At 38.4% G+C, this 21,762-nt stretch overlaps 2 protein-coding genes across 2 annotated transcripts; both read left to right on the top strand.

The window, feature by feature from the left end:
• Window positions 1-253: 253 nt before the first annotated feature.
• Window positions 254-962, top strand: LOC117893783. Its single transcript, XM_034800527.1, is given in 3 exon segments — window positions 254-319; window positions 380-391; window positions 393-962. Coding segments are annotated over 3 exon segments (555 nt in total). The 5' UTR covers window positions 254-268; the 3' UTR covers window positions 885-962.
• Window positions 963-12,954: 11,992 nt separating this feature from the next.
• Window positions 12,955-13,772, top strand: LOC117893409. The gene is made up of 2 exons (XM_034800019.1): window positions 12,955-13,467; window positions 13,534-13,772. The coding sequence occupies exons 1-2, from the start codon at window positions 12,990-12,992 to the stop codon at window positions 13,770-13,772; spliced, it is 717 nt and encodes a 238-aa protein (XP_034655910.1). The 5' UTR covers window positions 12,955-12,989.
• Window positions 13,773-21,762: the final 7,990 nt, after the last annotated feature.

Raw genomic sequence — 21,762 nt, 5'->3', positions numbered from 1 at the left:
TTACAGATACACCCACTAGATAAACTCATTCATGCATTCCATTCAGTGTTGTATAATACAAACCAAATATATTTTTACGCTGTACATAATTTCGTGATTAAATAAAGTTCTTGTTCCAAAGTTAAAGATCAGCGGATCGGCAACAACATTGTTGTCGATGACATTACAGAAAAACAAGATCGTTAATCGTTATAAAACATGAACATTGCATGCCCAAATACAGCAATAAATAGGTGGAATCCACCTAACGATACGAACAGATCAAAACATGAAGTGGATACTGGCAGTAATATTGCTACAATTGCTGCACAATATTTCGGTGAATATAAAGTACTACAAACATCATGGATTTATAACATAACCTAGAGATATTTTGTAGTGCGAGCAATCCTTATGTGGTCACCAATGAGAAACTGGAGCCTTTTGAGGGCGACTCTGAGACGCTGGTGATATTCGATAGCCTGAAGACCGTTGGCCGTGAGCGAGCGCTCAATGGTTCCTTTAAATTTCTGGGTGCGATGAACAACGATGACTTCAAGGTGTCCGTCGAACTGTACTCCAGTCCCAATGGTGATGGCGACTTTAAGCGCATGGCCATGGACGTGCCACAGACCAGCATCTGTGAGTGCTTCAAGAAGTTCTATGTGCAGTTCGTGCAGCCATCGCTGACACAAGGTGAGACGACCAATTTTCCCATTGTCGATGAGGACACGTGTCCCATACCGGAGGGCGAATACTACATCAAGGGTGTCCTGTTTAACACGGATGACTGGCCGCAGCAAGTGCCACGTGGCATTCTCAAGGCGATCATAACGTTCTTCAGTGCTGGCAAAAATGTTGGAGGTCTAATTGTGGTCGTCAAGATTGAGGATCGTCAGAGTTAGAGTTTTCCAAGTATTTCGCTTTGCGTTGTTTTATCTTACATTCCAATTGTCATTAAATAAAAGTCTTTGAAAGCGAAATGTTTGCCCGAATGAAAGATTATTGAAAATACAGATTGCAGCTGCACGACCCTAAGAACTATGACCTCATTGTGTCAGACCCAAAGCAACTCAAGAGTTTGATAAATTTCGAGTCGATCGAATCGATTGGTTGCGACCCCCTGCAGAACGTAGACAATGGCAACTTCACTCTGCCTCAGAGACACGATCAAAGTCAAGCTGTCAAGCGACTTCCATATGACACTGTAGGTGTCACGCACCCACTCCCAGAACAGCCTGCCACAAACCCCAACTGTGGCGTTCCCCCCTCTCGATTTATGCAAAGCACATCTCAAGATCGATCACAAGTTACTCAATTAAGTGCCAACAATTTGCTGTGAAGTTTTCAATTTCAATTGCCTTTGCCTTTGCGCTCGCCTCGCGCACACAGAAACGTGCCACATGTTGCAAGTGCCTGGCTGGCTACCCAGCAGGTTTTTTGGTTTTTGTGTCTTTCGGTGCTGCATGCGCTAATTTGAGCAAATCAAACAAGACCCCCAGACCCCATCACTCGGAGTTTGGAAGTTTTGAGTCGCAGATCCAACCAGTTTCGATCTGCGTGCACTTTTTGTGGCCACCAACAACAGCAACAAAAAATCGAAAGAAAACACCTGCCACAATTGATTAAATCACGACAATTTATTATTATGAGTCCAAAAGAACTACCAAAACCAGATACAAGAGAACAAACCATACATATGTACATATGTATGTGTTTACATGTGGATGTATGTGCTGTGGGTTGACTGATTGAACCATTTTGATTGGATCTATATCGCAAAAACGAAGCAGACATTTCAGCACTTTGAAAGCTTACAAATTATTATTGATTCATATAATGAACACATTTATTTATCAGCCTTATCAGCTGGCGCTACCAGGCATAAAGCAAATTAATTTGAGGAACTTTAATGATGTGGGTCACTTATTGAATGAAATACAACGATAAAAACCAGGAAAAGGCGAATAAAATATTCACAAAGATGGTGAAATTGAATAGAAAACATAATTAAATTTAAAAAAATACAAAGGAATCACAAAAACAAAATAAATTAATAGAAAATAATGTAAAGAATGAACTTAAATAATATCAATAAATACAAAACAATATAAATAAATAAAAAAGAATACAAATTATATATAATATAATAAGAAATAACTAATAATACTATAAACATGTACAAAATAATATAAATAAACTCTGAATAAAATAAATAAAATCGAAATAGATTAAATAACTACTAAAGAATATAAAGAAACATTCTAAATAATAAACATAAAATAGTGTAGGGAAAGAGCTAAATTATTAGAAATAAATATAAAATACAAAATTTATAAAATTGGTTACCATCGGAAAAAACGTATTTATGAAAATATAAATTTGTATATGACCAATCGGACGCCCTCAAAAAACCCTCTTGAACACTCTCCCCTCTTTATAACTATTTCGTTCTGCACTATCTAGTTTACTGCAGTTACGAAGTTGATTGATTTAGTCTATCTTGTGTCTCTTTGTGGGTGTTCTGTTCACGTACTCGAAGGTTTTCATTTACCAAAACTCAACTCAACCTAGACACATTGGCTACCCAATCATTTTCCGCCTGCCTCAACTTTTTGCATAAATCACAGATATTGCGCAATAAACTTTTGGCACGTTCTAAAAGTGTTAATTGGATTTTTTGTTTGTTGGCTTAAACCCACATACTTTGTACTGTAACGATTTTCTGTGTGTGTGGGTCTGTACTTGATGTCGATCATTGATTTGATCTAATGTTGAAATTGCTCTCATTTGGTTTTTGCTCGGGAGGCGGGAACTCGTCCGATGTAAATGAACCTCATTATGGTAATGGTTTGAGTTGGTTTCGCCATAGATTTGGTTGTGGGATTAGGAAATTTGAATGACTTTTGGAATGGCTAAAATAGTAGCAAAAGATTAGGTATTAATATATATCGAACTGGAAAATATATGATTAAAGCTGAAACCAATAAATAATGATTCTTTTCATTTCTAAAAATTATCCCACTTATTCTCCCATTATTATTATTTTCGTTATTTGTCTTAAGATATTCTCCATGACGTTTTAACTATTTGTTGTGGTACTTCTTTACTTTAATATTTAATCTCTGGGCATCTCTTTAGCCCACTTGCCGATCTCAGCGCACACTCAAAAATCGTTTACAGCGAAGTGATAAATCAGAATAATTGATATGCCCCAGAGGGTCTTCTTCTCAGCTATCTGTTAATTTTTAATGTCTTCTTCAAGAATTTCGAGTGTGATCTCTTCGACGGTTGTGTGTGCTTTTGGATTTGATTATTTCCAGAATTTACACAATCATTTTAATGGCAGCCAAAGCAGAGTCATAAAACTGTTCGAATCTTCACTCAGACGCACAGCTGCAGCAGCGTGCGGACTCGTACAAATTGTTTTCAACAGAATTATGGCATCTATGTATCTCAAGGCCCGGCGCGACAATGATTAAATATTTGAAACTTCTGTTTCCAGCCCCCCCAAGCACCCAAGAAATATCTACGACAGACTGTAAGAATTTTATTAATGGGTCGCGTGATTTAATGTGACCCCCAGTCGATATGGTTATGGTCATAAATCTGTATTGAAATATGTGCCGCCTAATTGCGTAATGATTGAGTTAGTTGCTGGCTTGATTTTATGATCCTAAACCGCTAATTGGAGGAAGATATTTGTCGGTTAATGCCTTCCCAGCTTGGAAATTTAATGAGGGATCTCTAATCCGAAATGAACTTAATTTGGGTTGTGATTAAGATAGCTTTCCCACATTCTGTGTTGCAGGTTAAAAAAGGAAACATCAGAATGGATCTGAACGCTATTTCAAAGTACATTTCCATTACTTTATCATTCCGCCACATTCGTTCTGTCATCACAATATTTCAAATACATTTTCCCCACTCCGCCCATGCCAGAGTCATAAAACTTTTGCTAATTAAACAAGAGCACAACAGTTGGTGACCCAAATCTCTGGTGACCCCATGTCTTTTTCCCCTTCCATACCAAGGGACATAAAAAATTGAAAGATTTTTAATGGGCAGAGGCACGAAAAGAATTTCAACAGATTTTCCACTCGAATGTTTTCGCAAAAATGGCAAAAATATTGAACCAGAAATCCGCTACAGAGTGCAGACCGTACTTCACTTTTTTTTTGGAGTGGCATATCCTTGGACAGTCTCCATGCCACAGCATAAAAACCTCACTTCAAAAATAAAGGAAAAAATGTTTTTTTGTGTTGAGCACAGCTTAGAGCTTTTAGGGGGCTTAATGATGATGGAGCAGAATATGTGAAAATCACGGGATAAAAACCTTTTAAAGCAGAAAACACACAATACAGAAAATAGAGTACAATTTCCACAAGCCTCAAAGTATGCAAAGGTGGTGCGAGAGCAAGAGAAAAAGGTCCAATACCAATTTATAGATAATAAAATAATTAATCATGCACTTGTCCGAGAGAGAGAGAGACTCTCCCGAGGACACGCAAACACCCAGCACATTATATGGCCCAGGGACCGCCTCCTTGGCTTCAGGATTCCTACTCCTCTGGCCTCATCATGCCATTAACTCCACTGTCCAAATGGTCTACGAGTCTCTGACACTATGATTGATGTCTCTGCGCAGGGAAAGCCAAAGTGATGGCAATGACTAAACAAAATTTTCCAGTCCAGTCGCAGTCGCAGTGTGTGCGAAAAATCACGAAAATATCAGGGCATGGGGATGATTATGATAAGACAATTTGCCCTGACTTCCCTCTCTAATTAAACTTGTCTCGGGGCATACACTTTCCAATTCTTTTTTTTTTTGTGCGGCATCATGGTAAATAAGAAGCGTTACTCATTAATGCAGGCACAGCCACTCGGTTGACTCGATGAATTATTCATGGGACAGCCAGCCAGTCTGTGTGGGTGTGGTTCCCTTCATTTTCACTGGCCAACATTTATAATTGACCCGGGTCCTTTTTCCCTCCTTATGCGCACACAAGTGGCACACTTATGGCTCGCATGGGTCTTGGCTCATTCGGTTTCATAATTGATCTGGAGTGCCAGGCACAGGGTTGGGTTCCTTAGCGAAAATTAAGTGATTCAAAATGGTCAGATGACTTGGCTAAAAGAGAGACTTGGAAGAAAGTATAACAGGTGTCGGGTATATATGGGCAATGGACCGCTATTTAAACAGGAAATGGTCTGCAAGAAAACAGATTAAATGGTCTTAGGGAATGACAAACTTCTTGAGTCATTTTGAGGGCCTAATCCGCTTTGGATATTGGCAGGAAGTAAGAGAAAAGTTCACAAGGAATAACAGGAAAATTGTGGGGTTGCAAGTGAAGTGAATTAATAAATTAATTGGATTTTTTGGTAATTATTATAATAGTTTTAAATTAATATTAATCATTCTATATATTTTATATATATTTTTTTTAATATTATTATTATTTGAATTATTATCAGAATAAGATACCAAAAAATGTTATAAAAATATTAATAATATAAATAAATTTGATAAGAAAATGGGATTACTTTTGAATTATTATTTTTATTAAAAAAAAGTATTTTTAATATTTAAAGTAAACATTAAAAATAGCTTTGATAATGGTAAAAAAAAATCTAAACAAATAATCCCCATAAATACTGCACTCTAAAAAGCTTTTAAAACCTTTGCCTTTTGATTCGTAGATTTTGGTTGGTGATTCAAGCAATTACCAAGCATTATCCCTGGTAAAGCTCGGAACACTCGGAAGCCACGGCAACGGAGTGGCGAAAATTTCTGTGCAATTGCAAAGCGTTGAACAATGATTTATGTGGCAGCGGGCCGCACCTACATTTACAGTGCAACTGGCCATAAATCACACCAAAAACGCAAAACTGCGATTCTAGAGCCAGTCTATACGAACCAAACCCACAAACAAACAAAGCGGAGTGGAGTGGAGCGGTGGCAGAACCAGCCAATCGAAGAACCAGCCCGAACTGTCTGTCAGAGCAAACGGGCAAAGGCAAAGGCAAAGTCAAAGTCTTTGGGGGCTGACTGCAAGTTGCCTCGCGACAACAAATTGATATTTTTAACATGCGAGTTCAAATAGATAAAGTCAATTGATGGACAGGGACAGAGAAGGACAGACAAACAGACAGACAGAGCAGGGACTGAGGCACAAATAAGAAAAATCAGTAGCAGTAGCAGAGGGCCCCCAAGCAGACTGTGCAAGGCATGACAATTAGTCGACCCACAGGGGCCCACACAGTGACGCCTCCTTGGAACAAAGAGACAGCCACAGCCACAAGCACTGCACACTGGTACAAGGCAGGACTACAGTGGATTTTGCAAGACCTTCTATTCGCTTGTCGAAAGTCAAGTTAAATTTAAAGAAGTTCCTTCGGTGCATGGATATTAAAATATATTTAAAAAATAGCTCGAGGGTAAATATTATTGTCACCACAGTGACCCGTCTGTGGCATTTGCAACGCATTTGTGTTGTCAATTTTTTTGCTACACTCCGCCACTGCCTGCTCGCACACTTGTCACAAATTGTGCAAATTTATTTTACGCGCTAAATGCAAAACGTGCCCGGCCAGCTAAATGGCTAAAAATTACAGCTCAAAGAGAGAGAGAGAGAGATTTTCTTTTGCTTGGCAGGGCCTTCCTTCTTCCACTGTCAATAGAAGAGGCTGGGCGATGCTTAGCCCCTGTTTCTGGGACTTGCTTCCCTGAAGTACTCCGGACGGCCACCCACCAAACTCAAACTTAACATTTGCTGTGGCTTTTAATTTGAAAAAACCTCACCCCGTTTGGTGGGGGAATGTCTTTGGCTGTCTAACAATGCGTGAAGTTTGTCGCCGCTTTTGATGGATTACAAACCGGAGCGGAGTTTGAAACTTTTGACTCTGGTTGGCGTTGGGGGCTTCTAACACTTTTGCCTTTTGTGCATTGTGTGTAATTATTAATGTATGGGCCAGGCTTTTCACATACAATTTTTTGTTTGTCAAGCATTATGCAATTTATTTCAGGTCTAGCGCTTGACAAGTTTTCTGTTCATTTTATGGCACGATGGGCAAGCCTTTTTTGATTAATTACCCAAATGGCAAAAGGAATGCAAAGTGTTTGAAGAGTTCGAAGGGTCTTTGAAATATTAATTGCAAAAGATTGAGAGTGCGATTTAGAGTACACCACACAGAGAACTAAAAGGATTAAATTAAACTGTCAATTAAGATGCAGATGCTTACATCAAGAATGATTCAAAAGGGTTTGTTTGATGAAAAAAAAGTGATCGGAAGTTAGAGTTATAAGCTAAAAATAAGGTGAACGAGTATGCATAGATACAGCGAGATTCATTTTTTTAAGAGATATTTTCCCACAGTATTACCTTTAATTAAGAATTTTTAAAATAAAGTTTGTTTGGTAATTTTGCATTAAATTTTTGAGTTTTCTCTAAAATAAGATTTGTTATGATAAAAATTAGGAATACAAATAATTTATAAACATATTTTTTGATTTTATACAATTTAAAAATAGATAAAATAAAAAAATAAGAGACAATTCTATTTTTTAATAATAGATAATAATAAATAATTCATTTTAATCTATTTATTATCATATATTATTTTATTTATATTTATTATTTATATTATCTGTTATTATTTCCATTTATTATTATGATTTACTATTTTATTCCATTACTACTATTTTTTTATTTTTTAAGTTTTAGACTTTTTTTTATTTAACAAATTATAATCCTAACAAATTTTGGTTGTAGAACTAAAAACCTTTTGCTCCTTTACATGCTCCCAACACAGACACACACACACATGTGGAACATCCTGTTTTTCCTTTAACAGAGCTTACAGGGGCTTATCTCACTCTGGTTTCCCTTTCATTTTCGGTTGTGACTCCTCCACGCTGCGGTGGTTTCTGCTTTAGTTTTTATATTAAAATCGCTGCCAGACTGGACGACTGGACCAGTGGCTATTAAAAGGACGATGTTGCTGTCTGCAGCGGTCGTGGAGTGCAACGCCACAGACAGTGGGAATACCTTTTACGTAAATCCCAGTAGGAAATTAAAAACCAAAATGAAGTTGCAGGGCAGGGCGAACACATAGCGACAGTGACCAACCAAAATATATCGTCATATTTATAAAAGCGCAGCCCAGCAGCAGCAGCAGAAGCACCAGCAATGCAGGGACAGTCGTCCCGTAGGGTCGTCAAAAACACCTTATTACCGATAAAAAAAAGAGAGAAGAGAGGAACAGAGATGAGCGTCGGGACAAAGCCAACAGGACCCCAACTGACAACTGAGTGACGCAGCCGCGGGTGTCACAGGACCTGACCGGTCCTCTGTTTCGTTTTGTTTTGCTTCCCTAGTCGCGCAGCGCCACAAAAGCAGACAATTAAAATGGATCTGGCGGCAAAAGTCGCGAAAGTCGCTGGCAGGACATGCCACCAGCGTCCTGTCGCCTGGCCACGGCCTTTGTGTGTTTCTGTGTGTGTGTGCGTGCTGGCGATTAATGAGTCTTTAGCGTTTCCAGTCGCATGGAGTTATGATGATTACTTTGACTGTGTCACGCCCCCGAGCCCCGATCTGTCACTGCTTTTTCCCCCACCACACTAACCAGACACCTGTCTGTCTATGTGTAGTCCAGTCTGCGTAAATAATACGTGTACATACGCAAGTAAACAAAAGCAGAGGGAATCGGAATGTATTATGTCTAGAAAAAATAGAATATAAAATTTTTAGATATGAAAAAACTGTTTAAAAATATTTTAAAGGTACAAAACTCAATGGTGGATGGGAGAATTGACAATGGAAAGAGAGAGTCTATGGTTGGGCACGGCCTGGGGGGGAAGAAAACCCACCTTTATATGCTAAGCCACACTGCAAGAGAGAAGAAATTAAACAAAATTCCTTAAAAATAATAAATTAAAAATTAAAATAAAATAAAATTAAAAAATATTAAATTAGGAAATCAAATCATATAAAAATCGTATCAATGCAATTTCTCCTTTGCCCAGCTATATTTTTAAGTCGTAAATAATATATTTTTATATAAATACAAAAAGAAATATTCCACATTTTTCTGTCTCCCTTGGTTCCCATAAACTTTCGCAGACTGTCATAATTTTAGCCACACCCACACCTGATTTTCTTTTGCGACTGCTAATCATAAAAAATATTAAGCTCTGATTTTGACGCGACATTTTTAACGTTCAAGCGTGCTAATGAGTTTTTACCGAGTTCTGTCTGGGCTGAAGTCCGAGTCCCGAGTCCTTTTCCTTGTTAATTAGTTCTTCCGCTTAAAAAGTGTTTAATGCTTACGTGCTAATATGTATTTTTTCCCCGACTTTTTTCATTTCGGCGACACAGTGGAATGTGTCCCTTGACATGCGATTAATAAATAAATGCCTCGAACCTTGCGTGCCACAGCCGGGGACACAGGGTCTCTGCGTCTGGGTCCGGGTTCAAGTCCTTAAATGCCTTTTGTTTGTAATTTGTTTATGGGTTCATTTCCCGGCGGTCAATTGCTTGACGCTCGTCTGTGATTTTTTCTGTGCTTCCTCCTGCCTGTGGCGGAGGCCTTTTGTTAGAAACTCTTTTTTTTCTCTACTTGTGGAAACACCTTTTCAATTAGCTTGGCCACACTTAAAATCCATTTCAGGCGTTAATTTTTGATAGAACAAAAAGCATTTATGCTCGACTTCCCTGGCAAGTGACACTTGCCACTTGGCACCCAGCAAACACCTCGATTGCCTCGCACTCTGACTGCGGAAGGGCTCCATCTACAGCCTCTTAATTGGTCGCACAGACGTGCCCACGTTAAAATAAAAATGTCGATTCTTTCATTGACAAAAGTGTCTCGCATAATAATAAAATGAAAATACCTAATAATGTTAATTTCCAGTAAAGTGCTACAAATTGATTTCATGCATTAAAAAAAAGGCAAGCCAACAAAGGAGAAGAATGTAAAAAAGTAGAGCCACAGATTGAGTTGTATAAAAAATGCAGAGAGGCAATTTTGGAGTCTGCTATGACCCGAAAATGGACATAAGGAAATGGTTTACATGATTTCAATGTATTTTACATTTAAATAAATATATTTAATATTTAATATAAATACTTTTCTTAATAAATTTTAAATATTTGCCACAAATTGAATTATTTCTATTTATTTATGTGTTTTATATTTATTTTAAATTTGGGCATTATTAAAAACAACTTTTCATATTTTTATGCTTGCATAAGCTTTAAAAATACAAATTTCAAATAATTTAATTCGATTAAAGCCCAAGATTAAGATTTAAGTCAACACCAATTGAAGATCTAAAACTCTCAGTTCTGTCTAATTTAATTAACTATTTTAATGAAAATGTTGCCTGTTAATCGGTTTCCTGCCTCCCATTCTCCCCATTAATTTGCCTTTAAAAGCCCACAAATTCACACGCCTCTGAGTCATTTCTGACTCATTTTAATTTCCCAAGCAAATCATTTGGATCCAACAAGTTCAGAATATTTGTAACATTGCCACAAACACACAAAAAAAAATAACACAACAAGAAAAAAATAACGAAAAGATAACCGAAAATGACAAACATATCTGTGGATGTATCTCTTTATGTTATGTATCTGTGTATCTGTTGGCTTTATCTGCTGCACGTCTCATTGTCATTAACCCCTGTGCATTCCATGCCTTTCTCTCAATCTCAATCTTTTGCGCCTGTGTCATCTAATTGACATTTGTTAATAGTTTTTTCTTTCTATTTCTCCCCGTCTGCCGATCATAAAAGGCGTTTGTTCATGAAAATTGTCTGTAATTTTTTTTTTATTGCTTGCCCAGGTTTTTCTTTTCTGTGTCTGTGTCCCGTTTCTTGTTGACTAATCATTTTCGGTTCATCGTTTTGTTATTGTTCCGATTCTTATCTACATTCCCAAAAAAAAAAAGAAAAAGAAAACCAACCCGTCGACAATCGATCAGTGGCTGGAGAGCAAATGTCCAGTATAATTGGTTACAATTTCAGAAATGTAAATGCAAATGCCATAATTGGAGATTTTCAAATCTCTTTTGGTCAATCTCATCCATCATTAATCACTCCAGCTTGGGCCTGCTCAAGAAACACACTTAATGAGAGATACAGAGAGGGAGAGTCAAGGGATCAACTAGCAAACAGTAGCGAAACATAAATTAACAGATAAGAAAAACGAATTTATCTAAATTTTACACAGCAAATTGTCTCTTGAGTTCAGTACTTTCATTTACTGTGTCTCCAGATCTACTTAATAATGGCATTCAAATTACCCCTGAATCCGCTTCCAACAACGAGAATTGAGTGCTTAAAAAATTAATTTACAATTAATAACTTGTGTTTAATTACTGCTAAAATATTCTTTAATTTAACTGCAGACTGCCTTTATGGGAAATCGTTCGAATAAATATATTTTATTATATTAAAACGAATCATCACTCAAATCTTCAATTTCAAGGGAAGCATCGAGTGCCGTGTAGGGACGCTCACATATAATATTATTTTTCTTGATGAGCAATAAATTATTATTCGGAACCGAGGCAGTAGTTTGTACTGCATTTTCGAACGACATACGATGAACAGTCAGAACCAGTGGATCATCCGGCTGAACGTCATGCTGCTTAAGAATCTTTAAGAGTGGAGCCACAACATTCTTGTTGACTCTCCTACAGCCAGAGACATCGAGCGATCGAAGGTTCTTGCAGCCACGGAGCATGCGTAGGATTCCGGAATTGGTTACGTTATTGGATGACTGGAGGATCACCATCTGCAGCTGATCCAACTTGATGAATTGCAAATATGCATTATTCATATTGGAGCAGAAGAGACTTTTTAGTGATTTTTGTTGACCGATGGTCTTGGCATTATCCGCATGGACTGGGGTTATCTCATCGCTGTTCAAGTGCAGCACCTGCAAGCTCTTGGAATAGTCCGAAATTGATCTGCCTAATAGCTCGCTTAGTTCCATATCGGGACTGAATGTAACGCGCAGCATTTCCAGACTCGGCAAGAACGGCATTTCGGTTTGGTAATCTTCGATGCCGATGCTCAGAATCTTCAGTTTGGGCCACTGCGGCTCCCGTTTTTTTAGGGGAATATCTATGGAATTTGTGGAGCACAGTTCGTACATGTTCACCGAGTAGTCAGTCTTGATGAATAAATTCTGGAGTTGCTGCAAATGTTTGATTGGCACTACTGAAATATTGAAACAGTAAATATTTATAACCATTTTCCACGTTTAATGTCACCACTTACGATCCTCTTGATTAAAGCGAGCTAATTTCAGGGTCTTCAAGTTGGGAAGTTCCAGCAATGTGTTCATCAAATCAATCGGAGTGTATTCATTCATCCGTCTTAAATAATCCACCTTCTTTAATCTATCCAGATGCCGCTTAACTATCTTCCAATACTTGGACCGATTGGCAATAAATAGTTCGTGCCGGTTGGGACAATATTTGGCTGCCAGCATCACCCCAGCAATTGAATTCGTTACCTTGTAAGACATAACGCCCAGAATAGTCGAACCGCAAGCAGAGAATATGAAAGGCCAGTCCTAAACGGGCAAACTGTCCAAATCTAGTAGCTCGTAATGGTTGCCGGCGTCAATTTTAAAAGCCTCGCTAAGTACTGGATGGGTTTGTGCCAGACTTAGTTTATCTTCCGTTTCCACAATGAATTTATATATAAAGCTAAGCTGCTGCGGTGGTCACAATATTCGACTGGTTGCGCGTGTCCATTTTGCAGCATCAAAATAAAATAAACTTTGCGCGTAAACTTATGATAATAAGGGTATTAACATATATCCTCTACACAGCGATATTGTTTAATAGAAAAGTGTTCGTTGTTTCGCTATCTTGACCACGGAAATATTCTTGCAACTATCGATTTTTCCCATCCCCAATCATCGGTTTGCTATCTTCTTTATTTCTTTTCTGTACATTTGAGCACGTGGCGCGTGGCATCTACTGACTGCACGAAAATGGAGGCCTCGCCGAGCAAAAAAATGAAAATGGATAACTCCACAAACATGTTTGACTTGCCATTGAATATTGTCAATATGATATTCAAAAAACTTTCCGATGAAGACAAGCAACAATTCGCGAAAGTGCATCCGCTGTACAAAACAGCACTGCGAGATCAGAATGTTAAGCCACTAACTGATATTTTTCCATATTTCGGCACACCATCTGTGCTCTGTCCTTTTCTCAAATTCTCTAAGCATTGTGCCACGATTGTTTTGTCCCTTGTACTGCACCGTTCTCCCCATTTAACATCTATTGTTGTGTATGCAGACGATTCAGACCTCGAAGTTGTCGAATGGGTGTTGGTCAGAATGAAATATCTCGAAACACTGGAACTGCACATACTTGGCGATGACATCGAGAAATATACTCAAATGCTGCATAAGCTACCAAATTTGTATGGACTAAAACTACACGCTAAGGGAATGGCTAAAGGTGAGCAAGTCTCTTATAGATAAATACGAAAATACCTCGCTCATATGTGCCTTAAATTATTTTTAGGTGTGTTTCCAAAAATGAAAAAAGAAATTGACATTTATAAAATATGTTTGCCAATGAAAAAACTACGCACCTTCGGCGCCTATGGATTTTGTATAAACTGCACTCAAGGTGTGACATTGCACTCCCCAGAACTGAAAACACTGATAATGAATGGCTGCGATATATCAGATATGCCGATCTTGCCGAGCGTTACGGAAATGATTTCAAGTTTTAATAAATTGTTGCCAAATGAGGAATAGTAAAACTGAATAATATTGAAGAAATGTGGAACAAATCGCCACATGCAAATTGTTTTAAAAGAGAAGAGGAATTTTTGACGATTTAAATTGCCTAAATGGTCAGCAGAAGAACTCAAAATTAAAATAAGTAAAACATATTTTATATTTTGCAGGAATTCAGTTTGAATTCAGAATTAAGTTTTCACCGCCGAAACCTTCGAGAAACCTTATCAATTATCCAGTTAACAATAATATTTTTAGTATGCCAACAAATATTCTACATAATCTAAGATATAATCTAAGTTAACCCAGTGAAAAATAAAAATGTTTGTTCTTTAATTGTGCCAATTTCTCACAAATGTTTTAGCTGGAACCCGCATAAAGCAATTAAACCACAGTCCTCCCCCAACGTATGAAAGGAAATCCTAGCCAGCTCATTGCTCATCGTAGACGGCGGCAATCAAATCAGCCAAAAACTTGTTATCGCCTCCTTTGACTGACACCAAGGCAAATTAATGACCATCCCTCCCACACACACATCGGAAACCTCCCGCCCAGAGATGCAATTGACTTTCAGGTGGCCCCTCGATTTGAAATATGTAAAGCACATAAATTATGTGACAGGCAAGTCGTCTGGGCGACAAACTGTGAATGAATCAAAGGATAATCCAATTTATTTCACATTACCAGTATGCTGCTGCTGCTGCTGCTGCTGCATCTACGACTCCAACCAGCTCATTGTGCAAAGACAGAGATACAAAGTGTTGGCTTGGACCAACTTCAAAGGTGTCATATGAATGCCCGGCGGTGGGGCGAGGGGACCACAGAGTGCACTTTCAGGCAATCAATACGTTTTTGTCTCTAATGCAATTTACTGCCTATAATGGGAAGGCCCCACTCAAAAGATTGAAAGGAGTTGAGAAAGATAATGAGATGATATGTTGGTTTAAATTTGTAAGGTTCTCTTTTGGGAAGTTTAATAATTGCCCGAATATATAGCCATTTTTAAGCAGACTTAGCTGACCTTAGACTTAAGTTCATCTGGCCAACAGAAAATCATTGAAGCAGCAGAGCAACCAGACCAGACTGTGGTCGACTCTGCGGAGTATCGTTTGTCTTAGAGCATCTTTTGTATACGTTTGAGAAGGAATATTTTACGCTCAACTAACTTTACTGAATGGGGATCGGGCAAGCAGTATCTGTTGCGAAAATCCATACACATGTCAGTCACACTTAACCCTGCGGGTCTCAAGGAGCAGCGGCATCAACGTCAGCGGGAGACAGCAGGACCTGGACCTGATTTGCTGTGGCTTTGCCTTGCGGCTGAATTATTATGTTGGAGTCAGCCAAATGTTACTCTTTGCGCTTTGTCTTCAGTTTTTTTTATAATTTTGCTGTAGATATATTTTTTTCTTCTGCACTGTTCCCGCAACGTTTATTATGATATTGCGGAAATGTTTTGAGGCAAAACGGAAATTTATGCACATCGCATATGTCAACAGCTCCCTGGACCAATGGAAAAAAAAGTAACGAAAACGAGAAGCGAAGCGAAATTTGCATATTTGCATTTCAATTTTCTGCAATTTTGGGGTGAGGGAAGCTCGACTTTTTTTGGTGTTCCTTTTCGGATTTAATTGTCAATAAAAATGAACCAAGCGGAAAATTTGTTGGCCAAACAAAATGAAATTGAAATTTTTGTGAATGCGTCTGAGGAAAGTCTGGGAAAAAAAGTTCTTGTGGTTTTTGTTCCCCCAGACACGGGAATCTCAGAATCCCACAGAGTTCCATTCTAAAGAGAAAGAGTGGAGGAGGAGAGGTAAGTGTTGTGTCTGAGCTGGCTGAGTTGTTCTTGTAATTTCGTAATTTACATTGCAGGTTTCGAATTTACACTTGCTGGCAATTAATAATTCCGCATTAGGGCTATCCATAAAGCAGACACCACACTCGCTCCCATCCCCCGACAATTAAGCTGGATAATTAAGTTTACCGTTCATTGGCCTTGCCAGGCACATGCACAATCGGCTCCCCTTGCATCGGATTGTATGACAGATTACAAGAGAGCAGAGCAGGCGGGGGCACGTTCTAACTGTTGTTGGAAATGGACACAACACAATCATTTGCTCGCCCCCTCCCCCACACGGACATGTTGGCGCATATCAACCGGCTGGCGAATGGCAAACAGAATCCTACGATTTTGAGTGCATTTTCAAATCAACAAAATATTCTGTCTCTGCTGCGGCAGTGGACATGTGTCTGCATTAATCAAGATCTGCCCGCTGTCCACCAGGCAAAATAGCCTTCGATTTAAATGACCAACAATTGTTTATAGTTGCTTAATAATACGATACGCACTTCGAGTGTACAAAAAAGAAAACAGATTTTGTTAAAAGAAGGACTGTACTCACTTGGTTAGATGAAATGAGATCAAATATTATTTAAGCGCGCGATTTTCTCCCGTTTACCGTTTTCACGTACCGATTCCAAAAAGAGCGCAAAAATTCGGCATATATTAAAATAGGGTAAGGCAAAATTGTCTGCACAAGGTAAATAAGAGAGCGCATGCATCTCCAAATTAGGAGAGCCTCACCCTATGTCACTGCGGCCCTTGCAAGAAGAGAGAGGCTGCCTCTTTACATGTTCCTCTATGAGCGTATTCTATGATGGAGTGGGAAAGGGACAGAGCATCGCGCATCTTTTGTCTTATGCGCATACACAGAAAATCAAGACATCACGTGATCAAGCGGAACAAAATGAGACATCTCACAATACCACATACATACATACATACATATGCATATGTGTGCGTGTATGTAAAATGAGAAAAACACATCTTAAACTGTACTTGCAAATATTTGTGCACATTTTATGCAGCAATCTTCATGTTTTATGTCTTTTTGTCTATGGCACTGCCTTCGCAATAGAACAAGTTCTATTGCCTCAAATTTGGGGATACTTTCATAATTTTTTCCACAATTTTGGGGCGTTTTCAATGTCTAATCAATGCACTACCACACCACATCATTTTCGCGATATTTTTCCGGTTGGCTTTTCACTATTTTCCCGATTTAAGCGAACTGAAACGCGGAGCAGACTTGGGAACGCACGCTTTGACCGGGTGAAAAATTTAATGTGTGGAGAGAGCGGGCTTCTTCTCCCTCTCCAAATACCCACCAACTCAGGTGCACACAACTTTGACCCTCTCCCACACAGACCGATGTACAGTGAAGTCTCAAAAATGTTACCCACCTCCAATTTCTGTACAAATATGTACATAGTTCCACATAAACATTCAAATGCACATAGCCATAGAAATTTATTTTTATTTGATAATTTTTGAATTTCAATTTGATCTTAACACATTTAAGTGGCCTATATTTATACACTTTTAAAATATGTGAGGTTTATATGTTTTGATATTTTACTGTACTAAGAAGTGGTCAGTCAATACAATTACACCCGCTCTCTTGGAGTAGGAGAGGAAGAAGCAACAATATGTGTGCCAAAATTGAGCAGCTTCTAGAAGATGAGCACGGAGTGAGAGAATCCGTTAGCTTCCCACGCATGCTCACAAACATATTTATGTGTGTATGTAGATTTCGGCACCTCTCTTTTCACTTTGGCAGCCGGCGAAAACGCGTGTTTCTAGGTCAGCTCCGGGTTTCGGGTCGCGAAAATCGGGAAAATTATGGAAATCTAATCGGAAAAATGTCGCGAATAATGTATTGAGTAGTAATGTGTTGATGTAACGTGGAAAAAGTTCAAAAATTGTGGTTTAAAAAGTGTTAATAGGTGTTCAATTGCGGAGGCGTACCAGCATGCAAATGGCGGCGAAGCAGAAGCAGAAGTGCAGTGAAAAAGTGAGTGAAAAGTGAGTGCAGTGTTAGAGTGAGTTACTTGAAAAAACAAATTAATTATCTCACTCAGTGTTAAGTGAAAGTGTTAGTGTCGATGGTCAATATGACGGCTAGTAGGGCTGGGCGGTTGCGGCCAAAGTGAGTGCAGTGTTACAGTGAGTGCAAAGTGCTAGTGAAAAGTGAGTGCAGTGATTATAGCATTAGAGTGAGTTACTTGAAAAAACAGTTAAATGTCCCGCATGACTAAAAAAAGAGCGGAAATTAATAATCCCACTCAGTGCTAAGTGAAAGTGTTAGTGTCGATGGTCATTATGATGGCAAGGAGAGCCAGGCGGTTGCGGCTAAAGTGAGTGAAAAGTGCGTGCAGTGTGAATGGAGTATAAGAAGCAGATTGCAGAATAAAATGAGCGGAAATATGTGAAGTGCAGTGATATGTGTATATAAGCGCATTAATTTGTCCACTAATTTTTTTTTACAAGTTCAAAATGTGCAATAAGGTGTCCCACCTTTCATTTTTGTTTGATCATGTAATGTCTTGCAAATGTGTGTGCAGTGGTGTGAAAATTGGCATGTAATTGTCGCAGAAGAAGAGCATGAGCGAGCGCCTCTCTTTCCAAGTGTAAGAAGAATAAGGTGGTGATATCCAAATCTGAAGTTGTGATCTTTCTCTCTCGTGCACCTTGTGCACGCGAAGTAAGCAAAGTATGCGTGTGCTGAGAGAGTTGTGTTCCCCAATGTCCCACCTTAAATTGAAACATACCAAATTTGTGCTCTTATTGGAGTCGTATAGTCGAAATATACATATGAAAGTGTGTGTGTGCGTTCATGTGCTTAGAAAGCGGCGAATTGGGAGAATATCGCGTGTGTAATATGTGTAATGTATAAACAGCAGTGTGTAATAAATCTATTATTTTTTGCGAGTGCTAACAAAGTCTCCCAGTCCCGTTCCGACTCGTCAAATGCGTAATCCGAAATCCGTAATCCAATTCTAATTCGAAACCCTCGTAATCGTAACTAACACATATTTACATACTTGTGTATGTGAAAGAACAGTAAATGCCGCAAGAAAACGGCAAAAGATGATGAACAAAAGGTAAGTGGAAAAGAAGATGTTTCTCTTTTGCTTTACTCTTAACACTGTTTTATTTTTTCTGCATATAAAGAGAGTGCTCTTAGAGATATCTCAGTGTAGATTTGCATGTTTACAGCCAAAGAGAATGTTATTATTAAGAGAAACTTTCGCAGCCTTTTGCTTTCATTTCCGTTTACCAGAAACTCTTTCATTGACACAAAAGGATTATATCCATTATCCATTTGGCACGACCTCACCTCACCAAACTTTGTCCGCTTCCATTAAGATCATGTCCTGTCATCAGTCATTAAAGATGCCATTGCTAGACGCAATTAAAACCATTCCAGAATAAACATTTCATTGCCCAAACTGAATGACTTCTGTCACACTCTTTCACTCTCTCTCCGCCTGGAACTTTTGGCCAAAAGCGACAACCGGGACAACATTGTCGTAAACCTAGCTGACATTAAGATAACTTTTAATCATCGTTAAAAAAACGCCAAAAAACGAAAGGGCCAAAATCAAATCCTCCTGACTGCTGCAGGGATGTGCAACGTAAGCGGCTTTTCGTGTCGCCGCCGGTGCGGTGTTGCATGATAAAAACCCAAAAACAAACCAAATAAAACATGGAAACATTTCAGCAAAATATTTTTGCACCAACACAAAAGGAGAAAAAAAGAAAATATCTTTGGACAGACTTACTGACTTCTGATTCCCCGTTATTAAATTGTTTCGGTGGCTTTGCCTCGAACGGGGGGCAACCGTCGAAACGGAAATGTAATGAAAATTCAATTAAAAAATGGCATTTGCCAGATTTTACATCACGAGCTGGCCTGGCCAGGACACCCAGCGCCAAGGACTCATTGAGGGAATGGACAAGGGAATGGCGCTTACATTTTGGGGCATTTCAATGGGATTGCAAACTCATTTCGGTTTGGTCTGTGGAAATGCAGCAGGGGTGAAAGGATTCAATGGGAGACTAATGGAAATGGCATATAACATTTAAGAAATATTCAAGGGCACTTGATGGAGAGTTTCAGGTTATTTCTGTTCGATTTTATTCAGTTGGAAGGATATTTAAGTGTAAAATATTAAATATTTTGAATAAAAGTTTTTAAAATAGAGGGGGCATAGTGAAGATTTGAGGTCTTTGAGGATTTTATCGATTCAGCATGAAATCAAATGTTTGGTGACTTATAAACTATATTTTACATATTATTATATTTCCCCATATTTTAAATACAATTTAAATACAAATAAAAATATATTTAAATAATTACCCTCCAGCAGGCAACCCTTTTGGCAATACCTCCCCCTTTATACCACTAAAAAAACAACTCTCTTGTAAACAAATCGACAAAACATGTAATTTCACTTATCTGACATAATGTCAACGATTCTGAAATCGTTGCTACAACACACGCATTACCCAAACCAAACGAAAAAATGTTTCAAATAAATTACGAGGAACTTCTATATGTATATTGCCCTTTATCGCGCTGAGGCGAGGAAGAGATGACTTGTGTAACGAATAAAAGTCGGTTGATAAGCCCTATAATACAACCCCTTAGCGCCTCAGAACAACAAAAAAAAAAGGGTGTCATGCCAAACTGCGTATGCTAATCACACGCCAAAGAGACACCCGAAAGTCAATCCCATACCAGCGAGTGGGAACTCGCGTTCCCGGTCCCAGTCCCTGTCCCATCAAAGAAAATCTCATGGAACATGCTTAAGCACCAGTCAACGAGCCAAAGATTCTTTCCTCTTTTTTCTTCTTTTTCGATTTTGCCTTCCTGCATCTGAGTTGATTTTTTATAGCCTGGCGCCGCTTGAATGATTTTTATGGGTTGTGTCTCTCTGTCTCTCCGGGTGTGTTTGAGTGTGTGTTTAGAAAAGAAAGAAAGGAGGAAAACTGATTTGCATGCTTCTTTTTTGGTTATATTTTTTTTTTGGCATAGAATAGCTTTCTCAATTGTGGCATTTCACAGCTTTGTTTTTATACTCTATGAATGTGAGAGTTTAGAGTGATTTTTCAGTAGATTTGCATAGACTAAAGAAAGTCTTCGAAGCGATTGTAGGTTGAGATGAGGTGTACGAAATACATATTTGAGATTATCATTAGGGTAAAAAAAGGAAGAGCTGGTAAGAAGAAAAAGTAACGATTATTTATTTAGCATGTAAAAAAATGATGCAATTTTCAAAAATTGTGCAATAAATATTGACCTTACCTGTGATGTTGCATTTATTGCACTCAATCATCATAAAAAGATTAAGGTTTATTACCTATATAATAAAGTAAACCATTAAAAAGCCGTTACGTACTTAAGGAAATTCTCTATCCTCCTAATACAAAAATAAAAATGCAACTTTTACCCGCCTCATAAACTGAAGCCGTTTCTTTTGGCAAATAAAAGATTTTCCGATTAGAGTATGCACACTTCGTTCTCAATCATTTACCAATTGCATTTCGAAAGTACTTACAAATGTATTTTTGATTTTTTTCTTTTCTCGGGGTTTTCAATTTATGTTTGGGTGTTTCTTTTATTTTATATTTGCATATGCAATAATTTACAGACAAGAGCCAAGGAGTAGAAAAAGGTTTTTGAATCGTTTTGCTATAAATATTTGACTTCTGCCGTGGAATTGTGAGCCGAATCGAATGAAAGTTTGAGTAACATTTAATAAGCAGTAAAACCACCTCTGCTGGTTTTTCTTTTCTTGGTCTATTTTTGGTTCCCCCCTTTGGGAGATTCATTCGGCTTCATTTGGTCTCTCTTCTCGTCATTCCTTTTCAATTTCAAGAGCCATTAAAGAGTACTGTGTGCATGCAATTAAGTCGACTGAAAATTTCATAAAGATAACAATCGACAAGAACAAGAAATAAACATGGCGAACAGATCGGATCGGATCACCACAGACGCAATAGACAAGCAAGAACCTGCCCTGCCACCCTGTCCCCCGACTCGTCAGTCAGTCAACACTTCAAAAAAAAAAAAAACTTGTACCAGAGCCTACATTAATTTGCATTTAAAAACTGTTTTTAGTAGCATTAAAAACAAACATCGTGCAAGGGGAGCTCCAGCGC

Source organism: Drosophila subobscura, chromosome J, assembly GCF_008121235.1.
Source record: "Drosophila subobscura isolate 14011-0131.10 chromosome J, UCBerk_Dsub_1.0, whole genome shotgun sequence".
In the NCBI taxonomy this organism is placed as follows: domain Eukaryota; kingdom Metazoa; phylum Arthropoda; class Insecta; order Diptera; family Drosophilidae; genus Drosophila; species Drosophila subobscura.
Note: the sequence above shows the minus strand (reverse complement) of the source record. Positions and strands in the feature narration are given on the sequence as shown.

Excerpts from the sequence above, each read along its gene's own strand:
- LOC117893409 (XM_034800019.1), top strand. The coding sequence starts at position 12,990 with ATGGAGGCCTCGCCGAGCAAAAAAATGAAAATGGATAACTCCACAAAC. Across the intron at positions 13,468-13,533 it reads CGCTAAGGGAATGGCTAAAG|GTGTGTTTCCAAAAATGAAA; the intron begins GTGAGCAAGTCT and ends AATTATTTTTAG.